The 23,221-nt window shown below is 51.1% G+C and overlaps 1 protein-coding gene across 1 annotated transcript in view; it reads left to right on the plus strand.

Moving 5' to 3' along the window:
- LOC129818055 (ciliary neurotrophic factor receptor subunit alpha-like) overlaps positions 1-23,221 on the plus strand; it is a 358,244-nt gene that overhangs the window by 301,344 nt on the left and 33,679 nt on the right. Inside the window, exon 4 of the mRNA XM_055873591.1 lies at positions 16,733-16,850. Within this exon, the coding sequence (XP_055729566.1) occupies positions 16,733-16,850 (118 nt within the window). The remainder of the gene's footprint in view (positions 1-16,732; positions 16,851-23,221) is intronic.

The raw sequence follows: 23,221 nt of genomic DNA on the forward strand, positions 1-23,221 counted from the left end.
GTTCTGATGAGACCAGGGCAGAGCTATGATAAACAGGTCGTGGTTCTGATGAGACCAGGGCAGAGCTATGATAAACAGGTCATGGTTCTGATGAGACCAGGGCAGAGCTATGATAAACAGGTCATGGTTCTGATGAGACCAGGGCAGAGCTATGATAAACAGGTCCTAGTTCTGATGAGACCAGGGCAGAGCTATGATAAACAGGTCATGGTTCTGTTCAGACCAGGGTAGAGCTATGATAAACAGGTCGTGGTTCTGTTCAGACCAGGGCAGAGCTATGATAAACAGGTCGTGGTTCTGATGAGACCAGGGCAGAGCTATGATAAACAGGTCATGGTTCTGATGAGACCAGGGCAGAGCTATGATAAACAGGTCATGGTTCTGATGAGACCAGGGCAGAGCTATGATAAACAGGTCATGGTTCTGTTCAGACCAGGGCAGAGCTATGATAAACAGGTCATGGTTCTGATGAGACCAGGGCAGAGCTATGATAAACAGGTCGTGGTTCTGATGAGACCAGGGCAGAACAGGTCATGGTTCTGATGAGACCAGGGTAGAGCTATGATAAACAGGTCATGGTTCTGATGAGACCAGGGTAGAGCTATGATAAACAGGTCATGGTTCTGATGAGACCAGGGTAGAGCTATGATAAACAGGTCATGGTTCTGATGAGACCAGGGCAGAGCTATGATAAACAGGTCATGGTTCTGATGAGACCAGGGCAGAGCTATGATAAACAGGTCATGGTTCTGATGAGACCAGGGCAGAGCTATGATAAACAGGGCGTGGTTCTGATGAAACCAGGGCAGAGCTATGATAAACAGGTCCTGGTTCTGATGAGACCAGGGCAGAGCTATGATAAAAAGGTCATGGTTCTGATGAGACCAGGGCAGAGCTATGATAAACAGGTCGTGGTTCTGATGAGACCAGGGCAGAGCTATGATAAACAGGTCCTGGTTCTGATGAGACCAGGGCAGAGCTATGATAAAAAGGTCATGGTTCTGATGAAACCAGGGCAGAGCTATGATAAACAGGTCGTGGTTCTGATGAGACCAGGGCAGAGCTATGATAAACAGGTCATGGTTCTGATGAAACCAGGGCAGAGCTATGATAAACAGGTCATGGTTCTGATGAGACCAGTGCAGAGCTATGATAAACAGGTCGTGGTTCTGATGAGACCAGGGCAGAGCTATGATAAACAGGTCATGGTTCTGATGAGACCAGGGCAGAGCTATGATAAACAGGTCATGGTTCTGATGAGACCAGGGTAGAGCTATGATAAACAGGTCATGGTTCTGATGAAACCAGGGCAGAGCTATGATAAACAGGGCGTGGTTCTGATGAAACCAGGGCAGAGCTATGATAAACAGGTCGTGGTTCTGATGAGACCAGGGCAGAGCTATGATAAACAGGTCATGGTTCTGATGAGACCAGGGCAGAGCTATGATAAACAGGGCGTGGTTCTGATGAGACCAGGGCAGAGCTATGATAAACAGGTCATGGTTCTGATGAGACCAGGGCAGAGCTATGATAAACAGGTCATGGTTCTGATGAGACCAGGGCAGAGCTATGATAAACAGGTCATGGTTCTGATGAGACCAGGGCAGAGCTATGATAAACAGGTCCTGGTTCTGATGAAACCAGGGTAGAGCTATGATAAACAGGTCATGGTTCTGATCAGACCTGGGTAGAGCTATGATAAACAGGTCATGGTTCTGATGAAACCAGGGCAGAGCTATGATAAACAGGTCATGGTTCTGATGAAACCAGGGCAGAGCTATGATAAACAGGTCATGGTTCTGATGAAACCAGGGCAGAGCTATGATAAACAGGTCATGGTTCTGATGAGACCAGGGCAGAGCTATGATAAACAGGTCCTGGTTCTGATGAAACCAGGGCAGAGCTATGATAAACAGGTCGTGGTTCTGTTCAGACCAGGGCAGAGCTATGATAAACAGGTCATGGTTCTGATGAAACCAGGGCAGAGCTATGATAAACAGGGCGTGGTTCTGATGAGACCAGGGCAGAGCTATGATAAACAGGTCATGGTTCTGATGAGACCAGGGTAGAGCTATGATAAACAGGGCGTGGTTCTGATGAGACCAGGGCAGAGCTATGATAAACAGGTCATGGTTCTGATGAAACCAGGGCAGAGCTATGATAAACAGGTCATGGTTCTGATGAAACCAGGGCAGAGCTATGATAAACAGGTCATGGTTCTGATGAGACCAGGGCAGAGCTATGATAAACAGGTCATGGTTCTGATGAGACCAGGGCAGAGCTATGATAAACAGGTCCTGGTTCTGATGAGACCGATGCCGCTTCAAAGGATACAACAGAAGCTAACACTTATTTGACGCCATTAGAATTGTTTTACAGAGCTAACGGTAGAAGGCAGTTAGCTACATAAGCACCATTTAGTCACCCATAGAGTCTGATGATACGCTGGTGAGTCAATCTAAGTACCATGATAAATAAATTCACATCACAATCCATTAGTTTAAGATAGCGATGTCTGTGGCACAGCTAGAGCAGTGTTTGATAGACCAGGAGACATCCCATCTGTGGTGGACGGTGTCAGAGCTAGAGAGGTGTTTGATAGACCAGGAGACATCCCATCTGGGGTGAAAGGTGTCAGAGCTAGAGCGGTGTTTGATAGACCAGGAGACATCCCATCTGTGTTGGACGGTGTCAGAGATAGAGCGGTGTTTGATAGACCAGGAGACATCCCATCTGTGTTGGACGGTGTCAGAGCTAGAGCGGTTTTTGTCAGACCAGGAGACATCCCATCTGTGGTGGACGGTGTCAGAGCTAGAGCGGTGTTTGATAGACCAGGAGACATTCCATCTGTGGTGGACGGTGTCAGAGCTAGAGAGGTGTTTATCAGACCAGGAGACATCCCATCTGTGGTGGACGGTGTCAGAGCTAGAGCGGTGTTTGATAGACCAGGAGACATCCCATCTGTGGTGGACGGTGTCAGAGCTAGAGCGATGTTTGATAGACCAGGAGACATCCCATCTGTGGTGGACGGTGGCACAGCTAGAGAGGTGTTTGTCAGACCAGGAGACATCCCATCTGTGGTGGACGGTGTCAGAGCTAGAGAGGTGTTTGTCAGACCAGGAGACATCCCATCTGGGGTGAAAGGTGACAGAGAGGTGTTTGATAGACCAGGAGATATTCCATCTGTGGTGGACGGTGTCAGAGCTAGAGCGGTGTTTGATAGACCAGGAGACATCCCATCTGTGGTGGACGGTGTCAGAGCTAGAGAGGAGTTTGATAGATCAGGAGACATCCCATCTGTGGTGGACGGTGTCAGAGCTAGAGAGGTGATGGTCAGACCAGGAGACATCCCATCTGTGGTGGACGGTGTCAGAGCTAGAGAGGTGTTTGTCAGACCAGGAGACATCCCATCTGTGGTGGACGGTGTCAGAGCTAGAGAGGTGTTTGTCAGACCAGGAGACATCCCGTCTGTGGTGGACGGTGTCAGAGCTAGAGAGGTGATGGTCAGACCAGGAGACATCCCATCTGTGGTGGACGGTGTCAGAGCTAGAGAGGAGTTTGCAACATCAGGAGACATCCCATCTGTGGTGGACGGTGTCAGAGCTAGAGAGGAGTTTGCAACATCAGGAGACATCCCATCTGTGGTGGACGGTGTCAGAGATAGAGCGGTGTTTGATAGACCAGCAGACATCCCATCTGTGGTGGACGGTGTCAGAGCTAGAGCGGTGTTTGATAGACCAGCAGACATCCCATCTGTAGTGGACGGTGTCAGAGCTAGAGCGGTGTTTGATAGACCAGGAGACATCCCATCTGTGGTGGAAGGTGTCAGAGCTAGAGAGGTGTTTGTCAGACCAGGAGACATCCCATCTGTGGTGGACGGTGTCAGAGCTGGAGCGGTGTTTGTCAGGCCAGGAGACATCCCATCTGAGGTGAAAGGTGACAGAGAGGTGTTTGTCAGACCAGGAGACATCCCATCTGTGGTGGACGGTGTCAGAGCTAGAGAGGTGTTTGTCAGACCAGGAGACATCCCATCTGGGGTGAAAGGTGACAGAGAGGTGTTTGTCAGACCAGGAGACATCCCATCTGTGGTGGACGGTGTCAGAGCTAGAGAGGTGTTTGTCAGACCAGGAGACATCACATCTGTGGTGGACGGTGTCAGAGCTAGAGAGGTGTTTGTCAGACCAGGAGACATCCCATCTGTGGTGGACGGTGTCAGAGCTAGAGAGGTGTTTATCAGACCAGGAGACATCCCATCTGTGGTGGACGGTGTCAGAGCTGGAGAGGTGTTTATCAGACCAGGAGACATCCCATCTGTGGTAGACGGTGTCAGAGCTAGAGAGGTGTTTGTCAGACCAGGAGACATCCCATCTGTGGTGGACGGTGTCAGAGCTAGAGAGGTGTTTGTCAGACCAGGAGACATCCCATCTGGGGTGGACGGTGTCAGAGCTAGAGAGGTGTTTATCAGACCAGGAGACATCCCATCTGTGGTGGACGGTGTCAGAGCTAGAGAGGTGTTTGTCAGACCAGGAGACATCCCATCTGTGGTGGACGGTGTCAGAGCTAGAGAGGTGTTTGTCAGACCAGGAGACATCCCATCTGTGGTGGACGGTGTCAGAGCTAGAGAGGTGTTTATCACACCAGGAGACATCCCATCTGTGGTGGACGGTGTCAGAGCTAGAGAGGTGTTTGATAGACCAGGAGACATCCCATCTGTGGTGGACGGTGTCAGAGCTAGAGAGGTGTTTGTCAGACCAGGAGACATCCCATCTGTGGTGGACGATGTCAGAGATAGAGAGGTGTTTGTCAGACCAGGAGACATCCCATCTGTGGTGGACGGTGTCAGAGCTAGAGAGGTGTTTGTCAGACCAGGAGACATCCCATCTGGGGTGAAAGGTGACAGAGATAGAGAGGTGTTTACCAGACCAGGAGACATCCCATCTGTGGTGGACGATGTCAGAGATAGAGAGGTGATGGTCAGACCAGGAGACATCCCATCTGTGGTGGACGGTGTCAGAGCTAGAGAGGTGTTTATCAGACCAGGAGACATCCCATCTGTGGTGGACGATGTCAGAGATAGAGAGGTGTTTATCAGACCAGGAGACATCCCATCTGTGGTGGACGATGTCAGAGATAGAGAGGTGTTTATCAGACCAGGAGACACCCCACAAATCGTTCTTCTATGGAAAACGTCTGTAGCATCTGAAACAGTTCGACTTACAAACTCTTCCCCGTTGAAAAGGAAGACGAACACAATGATGGTCTGTTTTGCTCTTCAACCACCACATGTGTCACATGACTCATCTGAAGGTAACTGGTACCGGTTTAAAATACGAATGGAAGTGTGAAGGTAGTTTTATGCATATACAAAAAGGGGTTAAATATGTGTATAAAAATAAATATATTTTTCCTATTTTTTTTAATGTCTCCTAGATTAATGACAGACACTTCAAAACCTTTCTTATCAAGACTTATTTTTTGATTGTCTTTTTTGCCATTTCTGAATGTTTTCCTGGGCTATTGCAGTATTTTTTTTCTTTTAAATATATATATTTCTATGTTGATACCTAATTGACTACTAAAGTTCAATTTCGAACTGCTAAATTATCTATAGTATGACAATTAGTAATAGTAAAACAATTTCATGCACATCAGCATTGGCCGTACAGCGTTACATTCCAATAGGATAATCCACTCTCCTCTCCTCTCCTCTCCTCTCCTCTCCTCTCCTCCTCTCCCTCTCCCTCTCCCTCTCCCTCTCCCTCTCCCTCTCCCTCTCCCTCTCCCTCTCCCTCTTCCTCTTCCTCTTCCTCTCCTCCTCCTTCTGATTAGGAGGCAGACTCTGTGAAGTGGACAGTATATAGACAGTAGGGTTCTGCAGTGTTGATACAGATAGTTGAGGTTACAGTAGTAGTAGGATGGTAGTAGTAGTGTAAAGGGGACTGGGGGTCAGAGTAGTGTGAAGGGGACTGGGGGTCAGAGTAGTGTAAAGGGGACTGGGGGTCAGAGTAGTGTAAAGGGGACTGGGGGTCAGAGTAGTGTAAAGGGGACTGGGGGTCAGAGTAGTGTAAAGGGGACTGGGGGTCAGAGTAGTGTGAAGGGGACTGGGGGTCAGAGTAGTGTAAAGGGGACTGGGGGTCAGAGTAGTGTAAAGGGGACTGGGGGTCAGAGTAGTGTAAAGGGGACTGGGGGTCAGAGTAGTGTAAAGGGGACTGGGGGTCAGAGTAGTGTAAAGGGGACTGGGGGTCAGAGTAGTGTAAAGGGGACTGGCGGTCAGAGTGGTGTAAAGGGGACTTGGGGTCAGAGTAGTGTAAAGGGGACTGGGGGTCAGAGTAGTGTAAAGGGGACTGGGGGTCAGAGTAGTAGGAAGGGGACTGGGGGTCAGAGTAGTGTAAAGGGGACTGGGGGTCAGAGTGGTGTAAAGGGGACTGGGGGTCAGAGTAGTGTAAAGGGGTCTGGGGGTCAGAGTAGTGTAAAGGGGACTGGGGGTCAGAGTAGTAGGAAGGGGACTGGGGGTCAGAGTAGTGTAAAGGGGACTGGGGGTCAGAGTAGTGTGAAGGGGACTGGGGGTCAGAGTAGTGTAAAGGGGACTGGGGGTCAGAGTAGTAGGAAGGAGACTGGGGGTCAGAGTAGTGTAAAGGGGACTGGGGGTCAGAGTAGTGTAAAGGGGACTGGGGGTCAGAGTAGTGTAAAGGGGACTGGGGGTCAGAGTAGTGTAAAGGGGACTGGGGGTCAGAGTAGTGTAAAGGGGAATGGGGGTCAGAGTAGTAGGAAGGGGACTGGGGGTCAGAGTAGTGTAAAGGGGACTGGGGGTAAGAGTAGTGTAAAGGGGACTGGGGGTCAGAGTAGTGTAAAGGGGACTGGGGGTCAGAGTAGTGTAAAGGGGACTGGGGGTCAGAGTAGTGTAAAGGGGACTGGGGGTCAGAGTAGTGTAAAGGGGACTGGGGGTCAGAGTAGTGTAAAGGGGACTGGGGGTCAGAGTAGTGTAAAGGGGACTGGGGGTCAGAGTAGTGTAAAGGGGACTGGGGGTCAGAGTAGTGTAAAGGGGACTGGGGGTCAGAGTAGTGTAAAGGGGACTGGGGGTCAGAGTAGTAGGAAGGGGACTGGGGGTCAGAGTAGTGTAAAGGGGACTGGGGGTCAGAGTAGTGTAAAGGGGACTGGGGGTCAGAGTAGTGTAAAGGGGACTGGGGGTCAGAGTAGTGTGAAGGGGACTGGGGGTCAGAGTAGTAGGAAGGGGACTGGGGGTCAGAGTAGTGTAAAGGGGACTGGGGGTCAGAGTAGTAGGAAGGGGACTGGGGGTCAAAGTAGTGTGAAGGGGACTGGGGGTCAGAGTAGTGTAAAGGGGACTGGGGGTCAGAGTAGTGTAAAGGGGACTGGGGGTCAGAGTAGTGTAAAGGGGACTGGGGGTCAGAGTAGTGTAAAGGGGACTGGGGGTCAGAGTAGTGTAAAGGGGACTGGGGGTCAGAGAAGTGTAAAGGGGACTGGGGGTCAGAGTAGTGTAAATGGGACTGGGGGTCAGAGTAGTAGGAAGGGGACTGGGGGTCAGAGTAGTGTAAAGGGGACTGGGGGTCAGAGTAGTGTAAAGGGGACTGGGGGTCAGAGTAGTAGGAAGGAGACTGGGGGTCAGAGTAGTGTAAAGGGGACTGGGGGTCAGAGTAGTGTAAAGGGGACTGGGGGTCAGAGTAGTAGGAAGGAGACTGGGGGTCAGAGTAGTGTAAAGGGGACTGGGGGTCAGAGTAGTGTAAAGGGGACTGGGGGTCAGAGTAGTAGGAAGGGGACTGGGGGTCAGAGTAGTGTAAAGGGGACTGGGGGTCAGAGTAGTGTAAAGGGGACTGGGGGTCAGAGTAGTGTAAATGGGACTGGGGGTCAGAGTAGTGTAAAGGAGACTGGGGGTCAGAGTAGTGTAAAGGGGACTGGGGGTCAGAGTAGTGTAAAGGGGACTGGGGGTCAGAGTAGTGTAAAGGGGACTGGGGATCAGAGTAGTGTAAAGGGGACTGGGGGGCAGAGTAGTGTAAGGGGGACTGGGGGGCAGAGTAGTGTAAAGGGGACTGGGGGTCAGAGTAGTGTAAAGGGGACTGGGGGTCAGAGTAGTAGGAAGGGGACTGGGGGTCAGAGTAGTGTAAAGGGGACTGGGGGTCAGAGTAGTGTAAAGGGGACTGGGGGTCAGAGTAGTAGGAAGGAGACTGGGGTTCAGAGTAGTGTAAAGGGGACTGGGGGTCAGAGTAGTGTGAAGGGGACTGGGGGTCAGAGTAGTGTAAAGGGGACTGGGGGTCAGAGTAGTGTAAAGGGGATTGGGGGTCAGAGTAGTGTAAAGGGGACTGGGGGTCAGAGTAGTAGGAAGGGGACTGGGGGTCAGAGTAGTGTGAAGGGGACTGGGGGTCAGAGTAGTGTAAAGGGGACTGGGGGTCAGAGTAGTGTAAAGGGGACTGGGGGTCAGAGTAGTGTAAAGGGGACTGGGGGTCAGAGTAGTGTAAAGGGGACTGGGGGTCAGAGTAGTGTAAATGGGTACTGGGGGTCAGAGTAGTCTAAATGGGACTGGGGTCAGAGGAGTGTAAAGGGGACTGGGGGTCAGAGTAGTGTAAAGGGGACTGGGGGTCAGAGTAGCGTAAAGGGGACTGGGGGTCAGAGTAGTGTAAAGGGGACTGGGGGTCAGAGTAGTGTAAAGGGGACTGGGGGTCAGAGTAGTGTAAAGGGGACTGGGGGTCAGAGTAGTGTAAAGGGGACTGGGGGTCAGAGTAGTGTAAAGGGGACTGGGGGTCAGAGTAGTGTAAAGGGGACTGGGGGTCAGAGTAGTGTAAAGGGGACTGGGGGTCAGAGTAGTGTAAAGGGGACTGGGGGTCAGAGTAGTGTAAAGGGGACTGGGGGTCAGAGTAGTGTAAAGGGGACTGGGGGTCAGAGTAGTGTAAAGGGGACTGGGGGTCAGAGTAGTAGGAAGGGGACTGGGGGTCAGAGTAGTGTAAAGGGGACTGGGGGTCAGAGTAGTGTAAAGGGGACTGGGGGTCAGAGTAGTGTAAAGGGGACTGGGGGTCAGAGTAGTGTGAAGGGGACTGGGGGTCAGAGTAGTAGGAAGGGGACTGGGGGTCAGAGTAGTGTAAAGGGGACTGGGGGTCAGAGTAGTAGGAAGGGGACTGGGGGTCAAAGTAGTGTGAAGGGGACTGGGGGTCAGAGTAGTGTAAAGGGGACTGGGGGTCAGAGTAGTGTAAAGGGGACTGGGGGTCAGAGTAGTGTAAAGGGGACTGGGGGTCAGAGTAGTGTAAAGGGGACTGGGGGTCAGAGTAGTGTAAAGGGGACTGGGGGTCAGAGAAGTGTAAAGGGGACTGGGGGTCAGAGTAGTGTAAATGGGACTGGGGGTCAGAGTAGTAGGAAGGGGACTGGGGGTCAGAGTAGTGTAAAGGGGACTGGGGGTCAGAGTAGTGTAAAGGGGACTGGGGGTCAGAGTAGTAGGAAGGAGACTGGGGGTCAGAGTAGTGTAAAGGGGACTGGGGGTCAGAGTAGTGTAAAGGGGACTGGGGGTCAGAGTAGTAGGAAGGAGACTGGGGGTCAGAGTAGTGTAAAGGGGACTGGGGGTCAGAGTAGTGTAAAGGGGACTGGGGGTCAGAGTAGTAGGAAGGGGACTGGGGGTCAGAGTAGTGTAAAGGGGACTGGGGGTCAGAGTAGTGTAAAGGGGACTGGGGGTCAGAGTAGTGTAAAGGGGACTGGGGGTCAGAGTAGTGTAAAGGAGACTGGGGGTCAGAGTAGTGTAAAGGGGACTGGGGGTCAGAGTAGTGTAAAGGGGACTGGGGGTCAGAGTAGTGTAAAGGGGACTGGGGATCAGAGTAGTGTAAAGGGGACTGGGGGGCAGAGTAGTGTAAGGGGGACTGGGGGGCAGAGTAGTGTAAAGGGGACTGGGGGTCAGAGTAGTGTAAAGGGGACTGGGGGTCAGAGTAGTAGGAAGGGGACTGGGGGTCAGAGTAGTGTAAAGGGGACTGGGGGTCAGAGTAGTGTAAAGGGGACTGGGGGTCAGAGTAGTAGGAAGGAGACTGGGGTTCAGAGTAGTGTAAAGGGGACTGGGGGTCAGAGTAGTGTGAAGGGGACTGGGGGTCAGAGTAGTGTAAAGGGGACTGGGGGTCAGAGTAGTGTAAAGGGGATTGGGGGTCAGAGTAGTGTAAAGGGGACTGGGGGTCAGAGTAGTAGGAAGGGGACTGGGGGTCAGAGTAGTGTGAAGGGGACTGGGGGTCAGAGTAGTGTAAAGGGGACTGGGGGTCAGAGTAGTGTAAAGGGGACTGGGGGTCAGAGTAGTGTAAAGGGGACTGGGGGTCAGAGTAGTGTAAAGGGGACTGGGGGTCAGAGTAGTGTAAATGGGTACTGGGGGTCAGAGTAGTGTAAATGGGACTGGGGTCAGAGGAGTGTAAAGGGGACTGGGGGTCAGAGTAGTGTAAAGGGGACTGGGGGTCAGAGTAGCGTAAAGGGGACTGGGGGTCAGAGTAGTGTAAAGGGGACTGGGGGTCAGAGTAGTGTAAAGGGTACTGGGGGTCAGAGTAGTGTAAAGGGGACTGGGGGTCAGAGTAGTGCAAAGGGGACTGGGGGTCAGAGTAGTGTAAAGGGGACTGGGGGTCAGAGTAGTAGGAAGGGGACTGGGGGTCAGAGTAGTGTAAAGGGGACTGGGGGTCAGAGTAGTGTAAAGGGGACTGGGGGTCAGAGTAGTAGGAAGGGGACTGGGGGTCAGAGTAGTGTAAAGGGGACTGGGGGTCAGAGTAGTGTAAAGGGGACTGGGGGTCAGAGTAGTAGGAAGGGGACTGGGGGTCAGAGTAGTGTAAAGGGGACTGGGGGTCAGAGTAGTGTGAAGGGGACTGGGGGTCAGAGTAGTGTAAAGGGGACTGGGGGTCAGAGTAGTGTAAAGAGGACTGGGGGTCAGAGTAGTGTAAAGGGGACTGGGGGTCAGAGTAGTGTAAAGGGGACTGGGGGTCAGAGTAGTGTAAAGAGGACTGGGGGTCAGAGTAGTGTAAAGGGGACTGGGGGTCAGAGTAGTGTAAAGGGGACTGGGGGTCAGAGTAGTGTAAAGGGGACTGGGGGTCAGAGTAGTAGGAAGGGGACTGGGGGTCAGAGTAGTGTAAAGGGGACTGGGGGTCAGAGTAGTGTAAAGGGGACTGGGGGTCAGAGTAGTGTAAAGGGGACTGGGGGTCAGAGTAGTGTAAAGGGGACTGGGGGTCAGAGTAGTGTGAAGGGGACTGGGGGTCAGAGTAGTAGGAAGGGGACTGGGGGTCAGAGTAGTAGGAAGGGGACTGGGGGTCAGAGTAGTGTAAAGGGGACTGGGGGTCAGAGTAGTGTAAAGGGGACTGGGGGTCAGAGTAGTAGGAAGGGGACTGGGGGTCAGAGTAGTGTAAAGGGGACTGGGGGTCAGAGTAGTGTAAAGGGGACTGGGGGTCAGAATAGTGTAAATGGGACTGGGGGTCAGAGTAGTGTAAAGGGGACTGGGGGTCAGAGTAGTGTAAAGGGGACTGGGGGTCAGAGTAGTAGGAAGGGGACTGGGGGTCAGAGTAGTGTAAAGGGGACTGGGGGTCAGAGTAGTAGGAAGGGGACTGGGGGTCAGAGTAGTGTAAAGGGGACTGGGGGTCAGAGTAGTGTAAAGGGGACTGGGGGTCAGAGTAGTGTAAAGGGGACTGGGGGTCAGAGTAGTGTAAAGGGGACTGGGGGTCAGAGTAGTGTAAAGGGGACTGGGGGTCAGAGTAGTGTGAAGGGGACTGGGGGTCAGAGTAGTGTGAAGGTGACTGGGGGTCAGAGTAGTAGGAAGGGGACTGGGGGTCAGAGAAGTAGGAAGGGGACTGGGGGTCAGAGTAGTGTAAAGGGGACTGGGGGTCAGAGTAGTGTAAAGGGGACTGGGGGTCAGAGTAGTGTAAAGGGGACTGGGGGTCAGAGTAGTGTAAAGGGGACTGGGGGTCAGAGTAGTGTAAAGGGGACTGGGGGTCAGAGTAGTGTAAAGGGGACTGGGGGTCAGAGTAGTGTAAAGGGGACTGGGGGTCAGAGTAGTGTAAAGGGGACTGGGGGTCAGAGTAGTGTGAAGGAGACTGGGTGTCAGAGTAGTGTGAAGGGGACTGGGGGTCAGAGTAGTGTAAAGGGGACTGGGGGTCAGAGTAGTGTAAAGGGGACTGGGGGTCAGAGTAGTGTAAAGGGGACTGGGGGTCAGAGTAGTGTAAAGGGGACTGGGGGTCAGAGTAGTGTAAAGGGGACTGGGGGTCAGAGTAGTGTAAAGGGGACTGGGGTGTCAGAGTAGTGTAAAGGGGACTGGGGGTCAGAGTAGTGTAAAGGGGACTGGGGGTCAGAGTAGTGTAAAGGGGACTGGGGGTCAGAGTAGTGTAAAGGGGACTGGGGGTCAGAGTAGTGTAAAGAGGACTGGGGGTCAGAGTAGTGTAAAGGGGACTGGGGGTCAGAGTAGTGTAAAGGGGACTGGGGGTCAGAGTAGTGTGAAGGGGACTGGGGGTCAGAGTAGTAGGAAGGGGACTGGGGGTCAGAGTAGTGTAAAGGGGACTGAGGGTCAGAGTAGTGTAAAGGGGACTGGGGGTCAGAGTAGTGTAAAGGGGACTGGGGTCAGAGTAGTGTAAAGGGGACTGGGGGTCAGAGTAGTGTAAAGGGGACTGGGGGTCAGAGTAGTGTAAAGGGGACTGGGGGTCAGAGTAGTGTAAAGGGGACTGGGGGTCAGAGTAGTAGGAAGGGGACTGGGGGTCAGAGTAGTGTGAAGGGGATTGGGGGTCAGAGTAGTGTAAAGGGGACTGGGGGTCAGAGTAGTAGGAAGGGGACTGGGGGTCAGAGTAGTGTGAAGGGGACTGGGGGTCAGAGTAGTAGGATGGGGACTGGGGGTCAGAGTGGTGTAAAGGGGACTGGGGGTCAGAGTAGTGTAAAGGGGTCTGGGGGTCAGAGTAGTAGGAAGGGGACTGGGGGTCAGAGTAGTGTAAAGGGGACTGGGGGTCAGAGTAGTGTAAAGGGGACTGGGGGTCAGAGTAGTAGGAAGGGGACTGGGGGTCAGAGTAGTGTAAAGGGGACTGGGGGTCAGAGTAGTGTAAAGGGGACTGGGGGTCAGAGTAGTGTAAAGGGGACTGGGGGTCAGAGTAGTATAAAGGGGACTGGGGGTCAGAGTAGTAGGAAGGGGACTGGGGGTCAGAGTAGTGTAAAGGGGACTGGGGGTCAGAGTAGTGTAAAGGGGACTGGGGTCAGAGTAGTGTAAAGGGGACTGGGGGTCAGAGTAGTATAAAGGGGACTGGGGGTCAGAGTAGTGTAAAGGGGACTGGGGGTCAGAGTAGTATAAAGGGGACTGGGGGTCAGAGTAGTGTAAAGGGGACTGGGGGTCAGAGTAGTGTAAAGGGGACTGGGGGTCAGAGTAGTAGGAAGGGGACTGGGGGTCAGAGTAGTGTAAAGGGGACTGGGGGTCAGAGTAGTGTAAAGGGGACTGGGGGTCAGAGTAGTGTAAAGGGGACTGGGGGTTTAGAGTAGTGTAAAGGGGACTGGGGGTCAGAGTAGTGTAAAGGGGACTGGGGGTCAGAGTAGTGTAAAGGGGACTGGGGGTCAGAGTAGTGTAAAGGGGACTGGGGGTCAGAGTAGTAGGAAGGGGACTGGGGGTTTAGAGTAGTAGGAAGGGGACTGGGGGTCAGAGTAGTGTAAAGGGGACTGAGGGTCAGAGTAGTGTAAAGGGGACTGGGGGTCAGAGTAGTGTAAAGGGGACTGGGGGTCAGAGTAGTGTAAAGGGGACTGGGGGTCAGAGTAGTGTAAAGGGGACTGGGGGTCAGAGTAGTGTAAAGGGGACTGGGGGTCAGAGTAGTGTAAAGGGGACTGGGGGTCAGAGTAGTGTAAAGGGGACTGGGGGTCAGAGTAGTGTAAAGGGGACTGGGGGTCAGAGTAGTGTGAAGGGGACTGGGGGTCAGAGTAGTGTAAAGGGGACTGGGGGTCAGAGTAGTGTGAAGGGGACTGGGGGTCAGAGTAGTGTAAAGGGGACTGGGGGTCAGAGTAGTGTAAAGGGGACTGGGGGTCAGAGTAGTGTAAAGGGGACTGGGGGTCAGAGTAGTGTAAAGGGGACTGGGGGTCAGAGTAGTGTAAAGGGGACTGGGGGTCAGAGTAGTGTAAAGGGGACTGGGGGTCAGAGTAGTGTAAAGGGGACTGGGGGTCAGAGTAGTGTAAAGGGGACTGGGGGTCAGAGTAGTGTAAAGGGGACTGGGGGTCAGAGTAGTGCAAAGGGGACTGGGGGTCAGAGTAGTGTAAAGGGGACTGGGGGTCAGAGTTGTGTAAAGGGGACTGGGGGTCAGAGTAGTGTAAAGGGGACTGGGGGTCAGAGTAGTGTAAAGGGGACTGGGGGTCAGAGTAGTGTGAAGGGGACTGGGGGTCAGAGTAGTAGGAAGGGGACTGGGGGTCAGAGTAGTAGGAAGGGGACTGGGGTCAGAGTAGTGTAAAGGGGACTGGGGGTCAGAGTAGTGTAAAGGGGACTGGGGGTCAGAGTAGTAGGAAGGGGACTGGGGGTCAGAGTAGTGTAAAGGGGACTGGGGGTCAGAGTAGTGTAAAGGGGACTGGGGGTCAGAGTAGTGTAAAGGGGACTGGGGGTAAGAGTAGTAGGAAGGGGACTGGGGGTCAGAGTAGTGTAAAGGGGACTGGGGGTCAGAGTAGTGTAAAGGGGACTGGGGGTCAGAGTAGTGTAAAGGGGACTGGGGGTCAGAGTAGTGTAAAGGGGACTTGGGGTCAGAGTAGTGTAAAGGGGACTGGGGGTCAGAGTAGTGTAAAGGGGACTGGGGGTCAGAGTAGTAGGAAGGGGACTGGGGGTCAGAGTAGTGTAAAGGGGACTGGGGGTCAGAGTGGTGTAAAGGGGACTGGGGGTCAGAGTAGTGTAAAGGGGACTGGGGGTCAGAGTAGTGTAAAGGGGACTGGGGGTCAGAGTAGTGTAAAGGAGACTGGGGGTCAGAGTAGTGTAAAGGGGACTGGGGGTCAGAGTAGTGTAAAGGGGACTGGGGGTCAGAGTAGTGTAAAGGGGACTGGGGGTCAGAGTAGTAGGATGGGGACTGGGGGTCAGAGTAGTGTAAAGGGGACTGGGGGTCAGAGTTGTAGGATGGGGACTGGGGGTCAGAGTAGTGTAAAGGGGACTGGGGGTCAGAGTAGTAGGATGGGGACTGGGGGTCAGAGTGGTGTAAAGGGGACTGGGTGTCAGAGTAGTGTAAAGGGGTCTGGGGGTCAGAGTAGTAGGAAGGGGACTGGGGGTCAGAGTAGTGTAAAGGGGACTGGGGGTCAGAGTAGTGTAAAGGGGACTGGGGGTCAGAGTAGTAGGAAGGGGACTGGGGGTCAGAGTAGTGTGAAGGGGACTGGGGGTCAGAGTAGTGTAAAGGGGACTGGGGGTCAGAGTAGTAGGAAGGGGACTGGGGGTCAGAGTAGTGTGAAGGGGACTGGGGGTCAGAGTAGTAGGATGGGGACTGGGGGTCAGAGTGGTGTAAAGGGGACTGGGGGTCAGAGTAGTGTAAAGGGGTCTGGGGGTCAGAGTAGTAGGAATGGGACTGGGGGTCAGAGTAGTGCAAAGGGGACTGGGGGTCAGAGTAGTGTAAAGGGGACTGGGGGTCAGAGTAGTAGGAAGGGGACTGGGGGTCAGAGTAGTGTAAAGGGGACTGGGGGTCAGAGTAGTGTAAAGGGGACTGGGGGTTCAGAGTAGTGTAAAGGGGACTGGGGGTCAGAGTAGTGTAAAGGGGACTGGGGGTCAGAGTAGTGTAAAGGGGACTGGGGGTCAGAGTAGTATAAAGGGGACTGGGGGTCAGAGTAGTAGGAAGGGGACTGGGGGTCAGAGTAGTGTAAAGGGGACTGGGGGTCAGAGTAGTGTAAAGGGGACTGGGGTCAGAGTAGTGTAAAGGGGACTGGGGGTCAGAGTAGTATAAAGGGGACTGGGGGTCAGAGTAGTGTAAAGGGGACTGGGGGTCAGAGTAGTATAAAGGGGACTGGGGGTCAGAGTAGTGTAAAGGGGACTGGGGGTCAGAGTAGTGTAAAGGGGACTGGGGGTCAGAGTAGTAGGAAGGGGACTGGGGGTCAGAGTAGTGTAAAGGGGACTGGGGGTCAGAGTAGTGTAAAGGGGACTGGGGTCAGAGTAGTGTAAAGGGGACTGGGGGTCAGAGTAGTATAAAGGGGACTGGGGGTCAGAGTAGTGTAAAGGGGACTGGGGGTCAGAGTAGTATAAAGGGGACTGGGGGTCAGAGTAGTGTAAAGGGGACTGGGGGTCAGAGTAGTGTAAAGGGGACTGGGGGTCAGAGTAGTAGGAAGGGGACTGGGGGTCAGAGTAGTGTAAAGGGGACTGGGGGTCAGAGTAGTGTAAAGGGGACTGGGGGTCAGAGTAGTGTAAAGGGGACTGGGGGTCAGAGTAGTGTAAAGGGGACTGGGGGTCAGAGTAGTAGGAAGGGGACTGGGTGTTTAGAGTAGTGTAAAGGGGACTGGGGGTCAGAGTAGTGTAAAGGGGACTGGGGGTCAGAGTAGTGTAAAGGGGACTGGGGGTCAGAGTAGTGTAAAGGGGACTGGGGGTCAGAGTAGTGTAAAGAGGACTGGGGGTCAGAGTAGTGTAAAGGGGACTGGGGGTCAGAGTAGTGTAAAGGGGACTGGGGGTCAGAGTAGTGTAAAGGGGACTGGGGGTCAGAGTAGTGTAAAGGGGACTGGGGGTCAGAGTAGTGTAAAGGGTCCCTTTTCTCTCTGTATTTTCTCACCTGAGAAAGAACGAAATCCTCACCATCCCGTCTTGTGCCTGTCTCTCCAGCCTCCCCTAGGGAACCCACGGTGACGTGTCGATCCAACACCTACCCTAAAGGTTTCTACTGTAGCTGGCACCTTCAGCACCCCACCTCCATACCCACAGACTTCGACGTCACCGTCCTGTAAGAATCAAAACCTTGTCTCTGATTATATGTGTCTCTCTGTCTGTCTCTGTGTCTGTCTGTGTCTGTCTGTGTCTCTCTCTGTGTCTCTCTGTCTGTCTGTCTGTCTGTGTCTCTCTGTCTGTCTGTCTGTCTGTCTGTCTGTCTGTCTGTCTGTCTCTCTGGCTGTCTCTCTGGCTGTCTCTCTCTCTCTCTGTCTGAGTTTGGGGCTACACTTCACCATGCCTCGGAAAACTCACTGACACCCTCTCTCAGCAGGTGGTCTCCTAGCAACCTCATTAATGTTGTACAGACAATATTTCACATTCGAATAATCATTTAGAGAACCACTGGGTCCTCTGAACGTTGTTGTCTGAAAGGATATCTCTCCATGAGCCTCATTATCCCCCACTACCACCCTCTATAAGGGTTAACCCCCACTACCACCCTCTATAAGGGTCAACCCCCACTACCACCCTCTATAAGGGTCAACCCCCACTACCACCCTCTATAAGGGTCAACCCACACTACCACCCTCTATAAGGGTCAACCCACACTACCACCCTCTATAAGGGTCAACCCCCACTACCACCCTCTATAAGGGTTAACCCCCACTACCACCCTCTATAAGGGTCAACCCCCACTACCACCCTCTATAAGGGTCAACCCACACTACCACCCTCTATAAGGGTCAACCCACACTACCACCCTCTATAAGGGTTAACCCACACTACCACCCTCTATAAGGGTCAACCCCCACTACCACCCTCTATAAGGGTCAACCCCCACTACCACCCTCTATAAGGGTCAACCCCCACTACCACCCTCTATAAGGGTCAACCCCCACTACCACCCTCTATAAGGGTCAACCCACACTACCACCCTCTATAAGGGTCAACCCCCACTACAACCCACTATAAGGGTCACCCCCACTACCACCCACACTCTGAGCCTCATTAACCCCCACTACCAACCTCTATAATGGTCAACCCACTCTACCACCCACACTCTGAGCCTCATTAACCCCCACTACCAACCTCTATAATGGTCAACCTACTCTACCACCCACACTCTGAGCCTCATTAACCCCCACTACCACCCTCTATAAGGGTTAACCCCCACTACCACCCTCTATAAGGGTCAACCCCCACTACCACCCTCTATAAGGGTCAACCCACACTACCACCCTCTATAAGGGTCAACCCCCACTACCACCCTCTATAAGGGTCAACCCACTCTACAGCCCACTATAAGGGTCAACCCACTCTACAGCCCACTATAAGGGTCAACCCACACTACAACTCACCCTCTGAGCCTCATTAACTTCTCTAGGGTAGGGGGCAGCATTCGGAATTTTGGATGAATAGAATGCCCAAATTAAACTGCCTACATCTCGGGCCCAGAATATATGATATGCATATAACTGGTAGATTTTGGATAGAAAACACTCTAAAGTTTCCAAAACTGTTAAAATAGTGTCTGTGAGTATAACAGAACTGATTTGGCAGGCGAAAACCTGAGAAAAATCCATTCAGGAAGTAGTTTTTGGGGGGGTTTTGTAGTTTTCTATTCAATGCCATTACAGTATCCATTGACTTAGGACTCAAACTGCAGTTCCTATTCCTTCCACTAGATGTCAACAGTCTTCAGAAAATGTTTCAGGCTTGTTTTCTGAAAAATGAAGAAGTAAGAGCAGTCTGAATGAGTGGACCCTGCCGTGTCACAGAGCTTTTTCCTGCGCGCGACCGAGAGATAGCGTTTCTTGTTTACATTTTATATTGACGACATCATTGTCCGGTTGAAATATTATCGATTATTTAGGCTAAAAACAACCTGAGGATTGAATTTAAACATCGTTTGACATGTTTCTATGAACTTTACGGATACAGTTGGGATTTTTTTGTCTTTCCATTTTTACTTTGTTTGAGCCTGTGGATTACTGAAGAAAACGGGTATAAAGAGACTTTATCGAACATAAATAACATTTATTGAGTAAATGAATGTCTGCTTAGTGCAACCATATGTAGATCATCAAAGGTAAGGGATTCATTTGATCTCTATTTCTAAATTGTGTAACTGTTCTACCTGGCTGGCTACAGTTTATAATGATTTGTCTAGTGGCCTATGTTCTCATAATCGTAAGGAAATCGCCGGAAAACATTTCTAAATCTGACACCGTGGTTGTATTCACAAGAAGTTCATCTTTAAACCTACAGTATGTAAAATATGTTTTGTTTTCTGAATTTTTATAATGAGTATTTCTGTATTTGAATTTGGTGCCAAGCAGTTTCACTGGCTGTTGAAGAGGTGGGATGCTAACGTCTAACGTACCCAAGAGAGGTTAACCCCCACTACAACCCTCTATAAGGGTCAACCCACACTACAACCCACTATAAGGGTCAACCCACACTACCACCCTCTATAAGGGTCAACCCCCACTACCACCCTCTATAAGGGTTAACCCCCACTACCACCCTCTATAAGGGTCAACCCACACTACCACCCTCTATAAGGGTCAACCCACACTACCACCCTCTATAAGGGTCAACCCACACTACCACCCTCTATAAGGGTTAACCCACACTACCACCCTCTATAAGGGTCAACCCCCACTACCACCCTCTATAAGGGTCAACCCACACTACCACCCTCTATAAGGGTCAACCCACACTACCACCCTCTATAAGGGTCAACCCCCACTACCACCCTCTATAAGGGTTAACCCCCACTACCACCCTCTATAAGGGTCAACCCCCACTACCACCCTCTATAAGGGTCAACCCACACTACCACCCTCTATAAGGGTCAACCCACACTACCACCCTCTATAAGGGTTAACCCACACTACCACCCTCTATAAGGGTCAACCCCCACTACCACCCTCTATAAGGGTCAACCCCCACTACCACCCTCTATAAGGGTCAACCCCCACTACCACCCTCTATAAGGGTCAACCCCCACTACCACCCTCTATAAGGGTCACCCCACACTACCACCCACACTCTGAGCCTCATTAACCCCCACTACCAACCTCTATAATGGTCAACCCACTCTACCACCCACACTCTGAGCCTCATTAACCCCCACTACCAACCTCTATAATGGTCAACCTACTCTACCACCCACACTCTGAGCCTCATTAACCCCCACTACAACCCACTATAAGGGTCAACCCACTCTACAGCCCACTATAAGGGTCAACCCACACTACAACTCACCCTCTGAGCCTCATTAACTTCTCTAGGGTAGGGGGCAGCATTCGGAATTTTGGATGAATAGAATGCCCAAATTAAACTGCCTACATCTCGGGCCCAGAATATATGATATGCATATAACTGGTAGATTTTGGATAGAAAACACTCTAAAGTTTCCAAAACTGTTAAAATAGTGTCTGTGAGTATAACAGAACTGATTTGGCAGGCGAAAACCTGAGAAAAATCCATTCAGGAAGTAGTTTTTGGGGGGGTTTTGTAGTTTTCTATTCAATGCCATTACAGTATCCATTGACTTAGGACTCAAACTGCAGTTCCTATTCCTTCCACTAGATGTCAACAGTCTTCAGAAAATGTTTCAGGCTTGTTTTCTGAAAAATGAAGAAGTAAGAGCAGTCTGAATGAGTGGACCCTGCCGTGTCACAGAGCTTTTTCCTGCGCGCGACCGAGAGATAGCGTTTCTTGTTTACATTTTATATTGACGACATCATTGTCCGGTTGAAATATTATCGATTATTTAGGCTAAAAACAACCTGAGGATTGAATTTAAACATCGTTTGACATGTTTCTATGAACTTTACGGATACAGTTGGGATTTTTTTGTCTTTCCATTTTTACTTTGTTTGAGCCTGTGGATTACTGAAGAAAACGGGTATAAAGAGACTTTATCGAACATAAATAACATTTATTGAGTAAATGAATGTCTGCTTAGTGCAACCATATGTAGATCATCAAAGGTAAGGGATTCATTTGATCTCTATTTCTAAATTGTGTAACTGTTCTACCTGGCTGGCTACAGTTTATAATGATTTGTCTAGTGGCCTATGTTCTCATAATCGTAAGGAAATCGCCGGAAAACATTTCTAAATCTGACACCGTGGTTGTATTCACAAGAAGTTCATCTTTAAACCTACAGTATGTAAAATATGTTTTGTTTTCTGAATTTTTATAATGAGTATTTCTGTATTTGAATTTGGTGCCAAGCAGTTTCACTGGCTGTTGAAGAGGTGGGATGCTAACGTCTAACGTACCCAAGAGAGGTTAACCCCCACTACAACCCTCTATAAGGGTCAACCCACACTACAACCCGCTGTAAGGGTCAACCCCCACTACCACCCTCTATAAGGGTCAACCCCCACTACCACCCTCTATAAGGGTCAACCCACTCTACAACCCGCTGTAAGGGTCAACCCCCACTACCACCCTCTATAAGGGTCAACCCACACTACAACCCTCTATAAGGGTCAACCCACTCTACAACCCGCTGTAAGGGTCAACCCCCACTACCACCCTCTATAAGGGTCAACCCACACTACCACCCTCTATAAGGGTCAACCCACACTACCACCCTCTATAAGGGTCAACCCCCACTACCACCCTCTATAAGGGTCAACCCACACTACCACCCTCTATAAGGGTTAACCCACACTACCACCCTCTATAAGGGTCAACCCACACTACCACCCTCTATAAGGGTTAACCCACACTACCACCCTCTATAAGGGTCAACCCCCACTACCACCCTCTATAAGGGTTAACCCACACTACCACCCTCTATAAGGGTCAACCCACACTACCACCCTCTATAAGGGTCAACCCACACTACCACCCTCTATAAGGGTCAACCCACACTACCACCCTCTATAAGGGTCAACCCCCACTACAACCCACTATAAGGGTCAACCCACTCTACCACCCGCTATAAGGGTTAACCCCCACTACCACCCTCTATAAGGGTCACCCCACACTACCACCCTCTATAAGGGTCAACCCACTCTACAACCCGCTGTAAGGGTCAACCCCCACTACCACCCTCTATAAGGGTCAACCCACTCTACAACCCGCTGTAAGGGTCAACCCCCACTACCACCCTCTATAAGGGTCAACCCCCACTACCACCCACTATAAGGGTCAACCCACTCTATGACCCACTATAATGGTCAACCCCCACTACAACCCACACTCTGAGCCTCATTAACCCCCACTACCACCCTCTATAAGGGTCAACCCACACTACAACCCACACTACCACCCACTATAATGGCACAGCCTCTGTCTCCTATAGAGATCTCAGAAAGCCTGTCAGCACCCTGGTTCAAAGGCCCTTAGATACTGACACCACCACAATCACAATGGCTGGATTGTCTGTTAGAAAAAGTTGCAGTGTGAAGGAAGTTATCATTTCATTCAATCTAGTTTAGTGGTAAGATAACATCTCCTTCTCTAACATAACAAGACAACATCTCCTTCTCTAACATAATAAGACATCTCCTTCTTTAACATAATAAGACAATATCTCCTTCTCTAACATAATAAGACAACATCTCCTTCTCTAACATAATAAGACATCTCCTTCTCTAACATAACAAGACAACATCTCCTTCTCTAACATAATAAGACATCTCCTTCTCTAACATAATAAGACATCTCCTTCTCTAACATAATAAGACATCTCCTTCTCTAACATAACAAGACAACATCTCCTTCTCTAACATAACAAGACAACATCTCCTTCTCTAACATAACAAGACATCTCCTTCTCTAACATAACAAGACAATATCTCCTTCTCTAACATAATAAGACAATATCTCCTTCTCTAACATAATAAGACATCTCCTTCTCTAACATAATAAGACAATATCTCTTTCTGTAACATAATAAGACAATATCTCCTTCTCCAACATAATAAGACATCTCCTTCTCTAACATAATAAGACATCTCCTTCTGTAACATAATAAGACAATATCTCCTTCTCTAACATAATAAGACCTCAACTCCTACAGCATAATAAGACTCCGACTACAATAAGACCACATACAGAGAAGTGCGATGCATTTTTCTCTCCATGTCTATACTTTGTTCATTAACGTTGTCATCCTCCCCCCTCTCTGTCATCTTCCCCCCTCTCTGTCATCATCCCCTCCTCTCTGTCATCCTCCCCACAACTCTGTCATCCTCCCCACCTCTCTGTCATCATCCCCTCCTCTCTGTCATCATCCCCACAACTCTGTCATCCTCCCCCCTCTGTCATCATCCCCTCCTCTCTGTCATCCTCCCCTCCTCTCTGTCATCCTCCCCACAACTCTGTCATCCTCCCCACCTCTCTGTCATTCTCCCCCCCTCTCTGTCATCATCCCCCCTCTCTGTGTCATCATCCCCCCTCTCTGTCATTATCCCC

Source organism: Salvelinus fontinalis, chromosome 21 (assembly GCF_029448725.1).
Source record: "Salvelinus fontinalis isolate EN_2023a chromosome 21, ASM2944872v1, whole genome shotgun sequence".
NCBI lineage: Eukaryota > Metazoa > Chordata > Actinopteri > Salmoniformes > Salmonidae > Salvelinus > Salvelinus fontinalis.